The following is a 14,774-nucleotide window of genomic DNA, read 5'->3' as shown; positions in this document are numbered from 1 at the left end:
TCTCAAGAGTCTTCTCCAACACCACAGGTCAAAAGCATTAATTCTTCGGCGCTCAGCTGTCTTCACAGTCCAATTCTCACATCCTAACATGACCACTGGAAAAACCATAGCCTTGACTACAAGGACCTTTGTTGGCAAAGTAATGTCTCTGCTTTTGAATATGCTATCTAGGTTGGTCATAACTTTTCTTCTAAGGAGTAAGCGTCTTTTAATTTCATGGCTGCAGTAACCATCTGCAGTGATCTTGGAGCCCCCAAAAATAAAGTCTGACACTGTTTCCACTGTTTCCCCATCTATTTCCCATGAAGTGATGGGATTGGATGCCATCATCTTCGTTTTCTGAATGTTGAGTTTTAAGCCAACTTTTTTACTCTCCTCTTTCACCTTCATCAAGAGGCTTTTTAGTTCCTCTTCACTTTCTGCCATAAGGGTGGTGTCATCTGCATATCTGAGGTGATTGATATTTCTCCCGGCAATCTTGATTCAAGCTTGTGCTTCTTCCAGCCCAGCGTTTCTCATGATGTACTCTGCATAGAAGTTAAATAAGCAGGGTGACAATATACAGCCTTGATGTACTCCTTTTCCTATTTGGAACCAGTCTGTTGTTCCCTGTCCAGTTCTAACTGTTGCTTCCTGACCTGCATACAAATTTCTCAAGAGGCAGATCAGGTGGTCTGGTATTCCCATCTCTTTCAGAATTTTCCACAGTTTATTGTGATCCACACAGTCAAAAGCTTTGGCATAGTCAATAAAGCAAAAATAGATGTTTATCTGGAACTCTCTTGCTTTTTCGATGATCCAGCGGATGTTGGCAATTTGGTCTCTGGTTCCTCTGCCTTTTCTAAAACCAGCTTAAACATCTGGAAATTCATGGTTCACGTATTGCTGAAGCCTGGCTTGGAGAATTTTGAGCATTACTTTACTAGCCTCTCTGAAAAATGCTAAAATATATTTCCACTTCAAATATACTTCCACTTTAAATAAGCTTTTTGACTTTAATTTTCAAAATCAGAAAAACTGTGGAATGTATACCTCAGGATAAATAATGGATATTTGAATACTAAGTGAATGATTGTTCCCTTGAGGTCTGTGTGACTGAGTTGCAGGCAGAAATTAGTCACGTTTTTTTCATGGACCCAATTTTTTTTTCCTAAAAAAACAACTGGCTGTGATACACTGTGATTATTTAAACTTGACTATTTGGCAGGTAGACATTATCTCAAAAATGGATGAAGTGAGCCTGTCATTTCAAGGAAAATAAATGATAGTATATGTTGACAATAACAAATTAAAGCTGTCAAACAGAAAGCAGAATTTTGGAAAACTCAGCATTTGTGCCCCGGTAAGGTTTACAATATTTCAAAACTTAGTGACTTTGACAATGATAATATTGATTTGTGATTCTTTGGTATCATAAAATAAAACGTGCCAACATTTGAAAACTCAGCAAACTTCATAAACTGGTATTTTCCAAATGACCTACAAGATGCTACAAAATTATGCACAGGTAAAAGATTCATGCAAAATGCAACACAGACCCATGAATTTTAACATAACTGAGTATGAAAAGTCAGTCTCTCCCAAAAGGAAGCTTCCATAAGACTCTGATCCTTATCCATCAGAGGGCAGACAGAATGAAAACCACAGTCACAGAAAACTAACTACACTGATCACATGGACCACAGCCTTTTCTAACTCAATAAAACTATGAGCCATGCTCTGTAGGGCCACCCAAGACGGAAGGGTCAGGGTGGAGAGTTCTGACAAAACATGGTCCACTGGAGAAGGGAATGGCAAACCACTTCAGCATTCTTGCCTTGAGAACCCGATGAACAGTATGAAAAGGCAAAAAAGATACAACACTGAAAGAGGAACTCCCCAGGTCAGTAGGTGCCCAATATGCTACTGGAGAAGAGTGGAGAAATAACTCCAGAAAGAATACGAGATGGAGCCAAAGCAAAAACAGTGCCCAGTTGTGGGTGTGACTGGTGATGGAAGTAAAGTCCGAAGCTGTAAAGAACAATACTGCATAGGAACCAGGAATGTTAGGTCCATGAATCAAGGTAAATTAGAAGTGGTCAAACAGGAGATGGCAAGAGTGAACATCGACATTTTAGGAATCAGTGAACTAAAATGGACTGGAATGGGCAAATTTAATTCAGATGACCATTATATCTATTACTCTGGGTAAGAATTCCTTAGAAGAAATGGAGTAGCCATCAAAGTCAACAAAAGAGTCCAAAATGCAGGGTGCAATCTCAAGAATGACAGAATGATCTCTGTTCATTTCCAAGGCAAACAATTCAATATCACAGTAATCTGAGTCTACACCCCAACCAGTAACGCTGAAGAAGCTGAATGGTTCTATGAGGACCTACAAGACCTTCTAGAACTAACACCCAAAAAAGATGTTCTTTTCATCATAGGGGACTGGAATGCAAAAGTGGGAAGTCAAGAGATACCTGGAGTAACAGGTAAATTTGGCCTTGGAGTACAGAATGAAGCAGGGCAAAGGCTAACAGAGTTTTGCCAAGAGAATGCACTGGTGATAGCAAACACCCTCCTCCAACAACACAAGAGAAGACTCTACACATGGACATTATCAGATGGTGAATACCAAAATCAGACTGATTATATTCTTTGCAGCCAAAGATGGAGAATCTCTATACAGTCAGCAAAAAAATAAGACTGGGAACTGTGGCTCAGATCATGAACTGCTTATTGCCAAATTCAGACTTAAATTGAAGTAGGGAAAACCACTAGATCATTCAGATATGGCCTAAATCAAATCCCTTACGATTATACAGTGGAAATGACAAACAGATTCAAGGGATTAGATCTGATAGACAGATTGCCTGAAGAACTATGGACGGAGGTTTGTGACACCGTACAGGAGGCAGGGATCAAGACCATCTCCAATAAAAAAAAGGCAAAAAGGCCAAATGGTTGTCTGAGGAGGCCTTACAAATAGCTGGGAAAAGAAGGGAAGCCAAAGGCAAAGGATAAAAGGAAAGACATACCCACTTGACTGCAGTTACAAAGAATAGCAGAGAAAGATAAGATGATCAATGCAAAGAAATAGAGGAAAACAATAGAATGGGAAAGACTATAGATCTCTTCAAGAAAATTAGATACACCAAGGGAACATTTCATGCAAAGATGGGAACAATAAAGGACAGAAACAGTATGCTGTTAAAGTGCTACACTCAATATGCCAACGAATTTGGAAAACTTAGCAGTGGCCACAGGACTGGAAAAGGTCAGTTTTCATTCCAATCCCAAAGAAAGGCAATGCCAAAGAATGCTCAAACTACCACCACAGTTGCACTCATCTCACACGCTAGCAAAGTAATGCTCGAAATTCTCCAAGGCAGGCTTCAACAGTACGTGAACCATGAACTTCCAGATGTTCAAGCTGGATTTAGAAAAGGCAGAGGAACCAGAGATCAAATTGCCAACATCCGCTGGATCACTGAAAAAGCAAGCGACTTCCAAAAAAAAAAACCTACTTCTGTTTTATTGATTACACCAAAGCCTTTGACTATGTAGATCATACCAAATTGTGGAAAATTCTTAAAGAGATGGGACTACCAGACCACCTGACCTGCTTCCTGAGAAATCTGTATGCAGGTCAAGAAGCAACGGTTAGAACCAGACATGGAACAACAGACTGGTTCCAAATTGGGAAAGGAATATGTCAAGGCTGTATATTGTCACCCTGCTTATTTAACTTCTATGCAGAGTACATCATGCCAAATGCCGGGCTGGATGAAGCACAAGCTGGAATCAAGATTACTGGGAGAAATATCAATAACCTCAGATACGCAGATGACACCACCCTTATGGCAAAAAGCAAAGAACTAAAGAACCTCTTCATGAAAGTGAAAGAGGAGTGAAAAAGCTGGCTTAAACTCAACATTCAGAAAACAAAGATCATGGCATCCAATCCCATCACTTCATGGCAATTACATGGAGAAAGAATGGAAACAGTGAGAGACTTTAATTTTGGGGGCTCCAAAAGCACTGTAGATGGTGACTGCAGCCATGAAATTAAAAGACGCCTGCTCCTTGGAAGAAAAGCTATGACCAACCTAGACAACATGTTAAAGAGCAGAGACATTAATTACTTTGCTGACAAAGATCCGTCTAGTCAAAGCTATGGTTTTTCCAGTAGTCACGTATGGATGTGAGAGTTGGAGTATAAAGAAAGCTGATCACCTAAGAACTGATGCTTTTGAACTGAGGTGTTGGAGAAGACTCTTGAGAGTCCCTTGGACTGCAAGGAGATCCAACCAGTCAGTCCTAAAGGAAATCAGTCCTGAATATTCACTGGAAGGACTGATGCTGAAGCTGAAACTCTTATACTTTGACCACCTGATACGAAGAACTAACTCCTTGGAAAAGAGCCTGATGCTGGGAAAGACTGAAGGCAGAAGAAGGGGACGACACAGAATGAGATGCATCACTGACTCAATGGACGTGAGTTTGAGCAAGCTCTGGGAGTCGGTGATGGACAGGGCATGCTACAGTCCATGGGGTCGCAAAGAGTCAAGATAAAACTGAGCGACTGAACAACAAAATATGAATAAATCTGAATATACTAAAATAGATGTACTCTTAGGAAAAGTATTCTAGAAGAAGAAAATCCAAAAAACTATTATGAGAAAAACGACAACGAAAACAAAGTAGCCGAAGACCTACTTGCACTACTTATTCCCAAAAGAAAAACAGATCCAATTCACAGACTTCTACCAAGGAACAGCTTGAGGAATAGACAAATGCAGCACTTGTAAAAGTTATTTCAGAGTACTTAAGAGACAAACTTCCAAGTACAAAAATCTGACAAAGACAGTTTGATTAAAGCAAATCTAAAAACCTCGACTACACGTAAATTTTAAACTCTTTCTTAAACAGATTGACACTAAAAACCACAGCATTTCAACAGTTTTTTTTTTTTTAATCAGAGAAAGTGTAACTTAAAAAGAGTTAATTTCCTAAATTTATTACCCAAAAAGCCAACAACCTGGACTTCCCCAGTGGCGCAATGGATAAAAATCTGCCTGCTAATGCAGAGGACACAGGTTCGATCCCTGGCCTGGGAAGATTCCACAGCAGCGGGGCAACTAAGCTCACGTGCCGCAGCTACTGAGCTGCGCTCCACAGCAAGAGACGCCACTGCCGTCAGAAGCGCGTTCACTGCCACCAGAGTGGTTCCCTCTTGCTGCAGCTGGAGAAAGCCTCCATAGCAACAAAGACCCAGTGCAGCCAAAATGAATTAATTAGTTTAAAAAAAAACCAACAATCCAAGAGAAAAAGTCAGAGTATAAACTGATAATTCAACAACAACGAAGAAATACATACAGTTTGTGACACTCTACCCCACTAAAAGAAACACAAATAAAAATACAATTTCTCTCTAACCTTCAGTAGCAAAGATCAAAGAGTCTGACAACATAATGAACTGGCAAAGGTGCAGAGAAAACCCAGGCTCCTGGAAGTTGGGACTGACTAAGGACCTTGAGGTATAATCTGGAATTGTATCAATGGGACCACTGCATATGGCTTAGCAACTCCACTTCTATAAAATTTATTCTACAGGCATATCTACATACTCACAAAATGAGCTGTGCAAGACACGGAGTGTAATACTGTTTGTGATAGCAAAAGATGTAAAAGTCCTAAATGTCTACCAATAGACAGGCATATACTATGGGCTTCCCAGGTGGCTCTGGGGAAAGAAAGAATCTGCCTGCCAATGCAGGAGTTCCATCCGTGGGGCGGGAAGAGCCCGTGGAGAAGGAAATGGCAACCCAATCCAGTATTCTTGCCTGACAAATCCATGGACAGAGGAGCCTGGCAGGCTACAGTCCATAGGGTCACAAAAAGTCAGACACGACTGAGCAACATCATCAACATGCAGCAACATCTTCAACATGCAGCAGTTAAAATCAATGTGCCAATTGTACATGCAAAGAAACAGAACCATCTCCAAAATAAACTGTTAAAAGATTGTTAAAAGTAACCTATTTGTTTGTGTGTGTGTGTATATATATATTGTCTGTCTCTGGAGGAAAACAGTACATCTCACTAGACCTAACTGGTTGCCTCTGGGGAGGGAACTGATGGCTGGTGACTGGATTTGACTCTTCTGTATACCTTTGTGTTTTGCCATGTGCATTCATTACTTATTGAAAAGAACTTTAATAAAGCTAATAATTGCTCTGAATCGCCTGACTTATCATTTCTGAATTTAACCTTACCCTAAGAAATGTGTCAAGATAAAGAAAATTTTTGCTACACTTCCTAACAATCTTTTATATATCTATATATATAATATTAGAAAATACATTTGAAATGCTTTGAAACTGTTAATCACTTCTACTAGAATATAATTTATATAGTTTTTATTTATATCAATCAGATAAAAATCATTAATGATTTGTGTACTTACCGAACCTTTTTTCCATTTTCAGTAATTTTTGTTACATTTAATAATCCATATTTCTCTTGACCCTATGGTATGGAACAGAGGTATTACTGTTTATACATCATTCATATAGGCAATGAGGTCTAAATTCTTACATACAACTGAATCAAAATGATCTGGTACTCTAATAGCTTAAAAGAAAAGATTAGTCAGTAGTAATATGTTTAGTTGTATAATACGTTAAAACCAGAATTTTCTAATACTTCTGCAAAGTTATTTTCAGTTAAAAAAATTATTTTCAGTTATTTTTATAATTAAGCACTTGGTCTTCTCAAGTAACAGCAGCCATAAGGTAAAGTCAAACTAGATTTCCATATGAACACTACAAGTCAGCACTGGAAAAGTGATTTATGACTTTCTGTTCAAAGCAAGGGATACAATGCTATAAGGATAAATATCACAGAAAAGGATTTATTTTGTTGTCACTGTACAACATTATAGTCTGAAAATTATTTAAGATACCCACTTTGTCAGAATATAAAAATAACAAGGTGGAACAAATACAGTGACTGTATTAATAAAGTAACTGGTACTCTGCATAGAATTGGCCTTAATGTGGCATAAAGAATTCACTACATGCTCCATTAAACATATGATCACATGGTGAACTGGGCTCTAGACTAACTACATCTATTAGTCAGTGGATGTAAAAACCAGTTACGCAGCTTTACCATCACACCCTAGGAAGGCAAAAGCTGCTGTGCTCAAGTTAAAAATCATCTTAACATCCTTCCAGGTGGGACTGAAGAAGGGCTTCTCACTGCTCTCGCCTCCTATATCCAAATCAATTTAATCAAAATGAGTTAATGCCTATAGCAATCATCAGCATTAGTGAGCACTGTACACACAGGACAAAGCAGTCAATTTTATTTCAACTGAAACATACACACAATATACACACACAGGGAAAAAAAGACTCCCAATTCAGAATTTACTTCTAACTATTTGACTCATACCTCAGCTATGTTCTCAATGTACTTTAATTAGGAAAAACAACCAAATTTTTCTTGTACGTGAGATAAATACTGAGTATTTTCTCACTAATGTCTAAAAGATAATACTTCCCTGGTCTGATAAGAAAAACTCACATCTATAGACAAAGCTGACTAACTGTTCTATTAATCACTTTTGTACACTGGGAACTTGGGAAATATCCACACTACTGCAATTTTTTTCACAAAGCATAAGGTTGGCTCTCCTTAGATAGGCCAAATCTGATTCTTTTCGTAAGAACTCTCTATTGCCTCTCAATAAAAACATCAATTACACAGTTAAAAACATACACAGGACATAAAGAACATTCCTTATTTCAGAATGCAGAGAAGGGGGGAAAAAAAACTTTCAATGATCCAGAAACTAAGTAACATTAATCTGAAAGGATGGGCCCTGGTTGTGTAAGCACAGGAGCAGGAATAAGCCTACTAAAAACGCCAAAGCTGGAACAGTGTGGGTGAAAAAGCAGAGACACGATGGAAATGCCAGCATCAAAACAGGAAGAGAAACGGAAGGGACAGCAGCAGTGACAGGTGGCCAGAGCCTGAGGGGTGAAAAAGCACTCTGGATCAGGGATTCTTACCTGAGCTGTGAATGGGCCGCTACTGCACAAAACCTTGCCTGTACAGGCATCGTTCAAGGGCAGGGCCCGGAGTACCCAGGAAATTCTCACAGGGACCAAGACCCAAGCACTAACGCTCTAAGGAGCAAGCACTCCAATGTGAACGTAAGAACAAAATCTGCCACATTCAAAGCGTACAGGTGCAAAGCAATGACCACACCAACGAGAAGTGCAGTGAGAAAGGCACCCCTAACTCCCCCTGTGAGGAAGGAAGGGGGTCAGAGCAGCTTCCTAGAGACTGAGGACCAGGAGGAGCTAGATGGAAACACAGCGGGTGGAGATGACAAACGGGTGAGGCCACAGAGGCCAAAGGAGCATCAGCTGCAAGAGCCGTAAGTTCTCTCCACGTACTGAGGTGAAGAAGTAGCAAGAAACAAAGGCAGTGGAGAGAATGAAGCAGACGCAGGTGACAATGGACTCAAGCAGAACAGTCCTAGTTACTACCACAAGAGACTCTCAGGCCTGGACCAGGGCGGTAAGCGAGTGAAAGTGTTAAGTCGCTCAGTCGTGCCCAACTCTTTGCGACCCTGTGGACTGTAGCCCATCAGACTCCTCTGCCCATGGAATTCTCCAGGCAAGAATACTGGAGTGGGTTGCCATTCCCTTCTCCAGTGAAGGAGTGAACAGGGGCCAAATGTGAGAGTGATTCAGAAGACAGAGTTGACAGGGATGGGAAGAGGGAAGAGCTGGGAATCTCCCAAACTTGAGCAGCTGGGTAGAGGGGGGTCCCTCAGCGTCAAGAACACTCTTTGTTGTTGTTTTTTCTTTCACTTTTTGGCAGCGACAAGCAGCATGTGGGATTTTAATTCCCCAACCAGGGACTGAATCTGTCCCTCCTGCACTGGATGCATGGGGTCTTAACCACAGGACCACCAGGCATTCTCTAGAGGAGCTTTCCCGACCCCTCAAGTAGGAGCTCCTCCACCTATGACTACGGCCCCTAGTTCGCCTACTGTGTTGCATTTAATGCAAAGTACTATTACATGTAATTTACTCACCCTCTATCAGGCTGTATGCTGGAACTAGATCTGCTGTGCTCATCGCTGTATGACAGCGCCCAGCACAGTGGCTAGCAGCAACCTGGGGCTCAATATATATTTATTGAAGTAATTAACCCACAAAGTAGCTGTGTGGTGTGGCCAAAAAATAAAATTAAATAAAATAAAAGAGGGCATTAAGAAAAGAAATATAAGAGAAGGTCAGTGATGGAAGGTCAGTAATTAAACAACAAAGCAGCTGTGCTATCACACTACTAAGAAATGTAAGAGAGGGACTTCCCTGAGTCCAGTGGTTAAGAATTCACCTGCCAACGCAGGGCACACAGGTTACATTCCTGGTTCGGGAAGACCCCTACGTGCCACAGAGCGACAAAGAAAGATCCCGCATGCCTCAACAGTAGGAGCCAGTGCACCTAGAGCCTGTGCCCCGAAACAAGAGGAGACACCACAGTGGGAAGCTGGCGTACTGCAACTAGAGAAAGCCCGTGCAGAGCAACAAAGACCCAGCACAGCCAAAAACAAACAAACAACTCCTCTCTTCCACTGCAGGGGGTGTGGGTTTGATCCCTGGTCAGGAAGTTAAGATCCTGGATGCTGTGTGGTACAGTCAGAAAATAAAATTAAATAAATAAAAGAAGGCATTAAAAAAAGAAATATAGGAGAAGGTCAGTGATGGAGAAAATAAAGCTTTAGCTCTTAAACACTGAAGTTCTGCATCTGACATAAAAGTGATGAGCAGGAGGATACAGGTTTGACTATTCAGGTGTGAGTTTTGGAAAAAGGAATTTAGACGTATTTTTCATACTATTTGGTGTACTTTTCTCCACTTAGGATCAAAGTCCATCAATGTGTTGTGTAGCTTACTAAAATAACTTCATAAAAACTTTGTTAAGTCCTCTAAAATCTGTCCGTACTCACACAAATATTTCTTAGCCCTCTAAAAACTGTCCATGCTGCTGCTGCTGCTAAGTCGCTTTAGTTGTGTCCGACTCTGTGCGACCCCATAGATGGCAGCCCACCAGGCTCCCCCATCCCTGGGATTCTCCAGGCAAGAACACTGGAGTGGGTTGCCATTTCCTTCTCCAACGCACGAAAGTGAAAAGTGAAAGTGAAGTCGCTCAGTCGTGTCCGACCCTCAGCGACCCCATGGACTGCAGCCTTCCAGGCTCCTCCATCCATGGGATTTTCCAGGCAAAAGTACTGGAGTGGGATGCCATTGCCTTCTCCAAACTGTCCATACTCACACACAAATATTTCTTAGTCTGAATACACTGATACTCCAAAGGAAACTTCAAGTTGAAAATAAGCAGGAATGTTTTAATAAGAACTAGTAAAATTGGTTAAGGTTGAACCAAAAAGACTGTAATAAGATTGTCTTATCCTAATAAGGCAAGAAAACAATTAAATATTTGTTCCATTGAGTAATTTGGGAAAACTTCCACAGGTTCATAACCTCTTTGCAAGCTCCAGAATCTGTAACTGATTTTGCATTCATTTAGTAAAGTAAACATTTCCCAATTTTGGGTAATAACTGTTAATATCAAAATCAATATCTCCCAAGAAAACTTTTATCTTCAGTTAATCATCTTATAATAATGTAATAAAAAGATTCTTTCCACACAGAGGAAGAATATAATGTCGAAAAAGAACCACTGTGATGAAACTTCCAGGACAGGTAAATCCATACAGATCTTCAAACTAGAGCTTACTGCGGGGAGGGGAGAAGGGGCAGGGAAATGTACAGTGACTGATGGGTAGGGGTCTCCTGATGAAAGCGTCCTAAAACTAGGCACATATTGTAAATACACTAAAGCCACTGAATTACAAACTTTAAAATAGTTAATGACTAATTTTACGTTAAGTGAGTTTCACCTAGATTAAAAAAATGTTTAAAGAACCAGTTTTATTTAAAAAAAATTAATGTCTAAATCATGTTCAATGGAAAAAAATTAAGACAATCTGTCCACTAAACACTCTTGTTAAAGAACGTGTTGAAATGTCCTTTGCTCCAAAGTGGGTAAAGCACTTTAATACCATTATTTGAAAACATAAGGTCAAAGCTTGTTTCCAAATTATATATTCAAAATTGTATTCACTACTTAGTAACTGAAAACTTTAAAACGCATATTCTCATAGGTACATTGGGACAAATAGAGATTAGGTCTTTAGATCAGCCTACAAAATCCTACTGAATCCATGCTCTAGTCATACTGTAGAGAAATATTATCAATTTTTTAAAAGATGTATACACTACCTATTTCTAAAAAGGACTTCAGGTGACTATGAAAAATAATGTATTTGAAAACTGGAAAGAACAAGAAAAAAATGAACATGCTTAAAATTTGTATTAAGGGATGAAATTTTAATCTGCTTTGATTAGAAGAGACTGAATGAAGACATTATATGCAAGTGAACAAAGCTTGTAAAAAAAGACCACGTATTATATGATTCTATTCATATGAAAGGAGCAGAACAGGCAAATCTAGTGAGATAGAAAGTAATTACTGGCTGTTTAGGGCTTGATGGGGTGTGGAGGTAGAGGGGGTCATGACAGATGAGTACTTCTTTTCGAGGTGATGAAGATATTCTAAATGAGTGTAACAATAGTTGCACGTATCTGAATATATTAATACTAACAACCACCAAACTGTACAGTTTAAATAGGTGAATGGTACAGTATGTTAGTTATATTTCAATACAGTTTTAATTTAAAAAAAAAAAAGATTTGAGAGGTAGCTGGGCAATTTGCAGAGATTTAAAGATGACACCAAGTAACTAACACTGATTACAGTGTCAGTTTCATTTCTACATTTGTAGCTTCTTTTTTCTTACCACTAAGGCTTTATGCCAACCAGATTTTAAGTCAAAGAACTAAGAAAATATTTGCTCATATTAATTGGGTAAGAGTGGGAAAGACAGGTGAAAGACTCAGTTCAAACAGTGCGAGTGGAGGACAGGGAGCAGAGGCTGAGGAAGATATTCAGGGGACAGAAGCCTCTGGGCGTGGGGGCAGTTGGAGGGTGCTGAACTGGGGGATGGGGGGAAGGACACTCTACACTTATGAGAAAACAGAATAGCCTTAGGCAGAATTAACAGAGTTGTTCTTTTTTTTTTTCACATGCAAGCAAATAAAGAATGAAACAGAATCCTGGTGAGGTAGTTCCCTGCCACGGCCGTGAGAGGGGACCCTGAGTCCAGGACAGTCAGGGTGCTTGGCAAACCCTTGAGAAAGGATAACTGCGTGGGGGAATAAGCTGCAAACAGTCCTTTGTAACCTACGTGGGACATTTATAAACTCATGTTTCTAGGATTACCTAGAAATTCCCTTTTACCAAAACAGAAATAATTTATAAAAGGTTTTCTTAGAAGTTATACATTACCCATACTTAAGTTTAAAAAGGTGTTTTCCTTTTTCTAGATAGATGGATAAATTAAGATACTGTAGTAACAGTACCTTAGGTTCATACAATAATTCTTGACAAAACCACTACAATCACATTTACTTTTATCTTTATTTGATGTTTATGTACCCAGGACTGTGTTAAACAATGTAAAAGAAAAAAGGAGAAAGCAGCCCCTATCTATCCCTATGAGTCCCTTTGTAGTTTAAACTCGCAGCAGGGAGATGGGGGAACACAAGGTAACTTTCACTCCATGGATGCAGTCAATGACTTGCAACTCAGAGAATTGTTATGCTGAGGTTAGTGGGGGCAGGACCTACAGAGTCCTCCTCCAAGTCAGCTCAGGATTAACTGTAGGTGCAGAGAAGCCAAGGAGCAGGGTAGGCAGTGAAACCCTCTGAGCAACATCAGAAGGACAGGTGGACAACATGTTAGACGAATCAAAAGACCAGACTTGCTCAGGGAAGGGAGGAAGAGCCTGTAAAAGGAAAGCACCATCTATGAAAATCTGGGTCCCTAGGAAATCAGAAGTATCCTAATAAAGTTTATTCCTTAAAATTAAGGAAATAACAATGAAAGTTTGTTTTTTAAAAAACTTTACAAATTTTATTTCTTCATTCAGCAAAACTCCCTGGAACAGCAAAACTCTACTGCACTGAGTACTCTGGTTCTGCTCTAAGGAAGCTTTCCTTTGTCTAGTGGGGAAGACATTAACTAAGGGTTGGAAGCTCCTACAAGAAATAAGAAATGCAAAGAGTTGCTCTATTTTATGGAATCAAATAACATATACTTAAATGCTATGAAGAGGACTACAGGGAAAGTATGAAAGTGAAAATGATAGTCGCTCAGTCCTGTCCGACTTTTTGCGACCCCATGGACTGTTGCCTGCCACGCTCTGTCCATGGAATTTCCCAGGCAAGACTACTGGAATGGGTAGCCATTCCCTTCTCCAGGAGATCTTCCCGACCCAGCGATTGAACCCAGGTCTCCTGCATTACAGGCAGATCCTTTACTGAGCCACCAGGGAAATCCACTACAGGGAAATCTGACCAAATCTAGAGGATTAGAATAAAATTCTGAGTCTGAACCAAGCTCTAAGGAATGACCTAGAAGTTGACTGGACAAAGATGTGAGGGACAGAGGTTTCAGTACATGAAGGCCCTGGAGCTGAAGAGCCAGAGGGCAGTGAGAACAAGTGAGCGGGGCTGAGGACTCAGGACAGGCACAGCCTCACAGACCTCAACACGGAGTTTAGTCCCCCTTTCTGAAAGGAAATGAAGCCACTGGAGGGGAAGAGGAGGAGCAGCAAATCGCAGGAAGACTTGGGGAGGTCGGTCCTGCAAACACTGAGGTCAAGTAGAATTTCTCCAACGTTAAGACTGAAGAGAAGTCACCGGCGGTTTTCCAAGCTTAGGAGAAACCTCAGGTTGAGGTAGGTACTGCCAATATTACCTGGCATAGGCTGGGTGATGCATCTGACAGTTTAGAAGGGAAAAGGGCATCTAAGCTCGTTAATAAGGAGGAGGGTGCTTCTTACCTTTGGACTGTTGGCCTGAGGAAGAAAGGGTAATGTGTAAACTTGATAGTATTCTCCAGGGACTTTAACATTTATGTTCAGAAGCCAAACATAAATTCATCCCTTATAAATATGGTATACAAGTTGATCATGAAGGTACCATATTTTGCACAAAGCAGAGAATTTTTAAATCAGTAAAATTTAATTAACTTTTAATTAATTAAAAATTTAATTAATTAATTTAATTTTTAATTTAAACCTATTATCTGGTTATTTTTTGAGAGACCAATGAAATTTTTTAGAAGCCCAAGAGATATTTAAACATTACACTTAAGAGAAAATTAATTTGCTGACACTGATTGAAATAATTGGACTATATTTTCTACTTGCTGCTATCATACTAACTGTATCTTGGTGCTTTGGTGAAGAGGGAGAAGACTCATGTTCAGGATAGCAGGGTTTTGAGGCAGATGGAGATTCCTACAAAAAATAAGTAATGAAAAATGTTACTCTATTTCATATAATTGTATTTCTCCCTCCACTCATAGAGGGAGAGCTTAATAAGGGAGGCTGAGAAAAATTTTTTCCTGGTTACTTCCCTTCTATATTTAGCTAAGAAACTAATATGGTACAGATGTGAAACTACAGATGTCATAAAGTTTATAAAATATGGCATATTTTGTACCAATTACTATAAACTTAAATATCATATACAGGATTACTCAAAAGAAATGAAGCATGCTGCCTTAAAATCATG

General features: G+C 39.8%; 1 protein-coding gene across 7 annotated transcripts in view; it reads right to left on the bottom strand.

The window, feature by feature from the left end:
* Positions 1-14,774, bottom strand: part of ARHGAP12 (Rho GTPase activating protein 12) — a 147,429-nt gene that overhangs the window by 22,439 nt on the left and 110,216 nt on the right. For 6 of the 7 annotated variants that reach the window (XM_055543973.1, XM_055543971.1, XM_055543978.1 and 3 more), the window contains 2 exons: positions 14,423-14,497; positions 6,452-6,513 (listed from right to left, as the gene is read on the bottom strand). In XM_055543973.1, the coding sequence (XP_055399948.1) occupies positions 6,452-6,513; positions 14,423-14,497 (137 nt within the window). The remainder of the gene's footprint in view (positions 1-6,451; positions 6,514-14,422; positions 14,498-14,774) is intronic. The other variant, XM_055543977.1, reaches the window with a different exon arrangement.

Source organism: Bubalus kerabau, chromosome 13 (assembly GCF_029407905.1).
Source record: "Bubalus kerabau isolate K-KA32 ecotype Philippines breed swamp buffalo chromosome 13, PCC_UOA_SB_1v2, whole genome shotgun sequence".
In the NCBI taxonomy this organism is placed as follows: domain Eukaryota; kingdom Metazoa; phylum Chordata; class Mammalia; order Artiodactyla; family Bovidae; genus Bubalus; species Bubalus kerabau.
The sequence above is the reverse complement of the archived record's forward strand: the minus strand, read 5'-3'. Positions and strand labels throughout refer to the sequence as shown.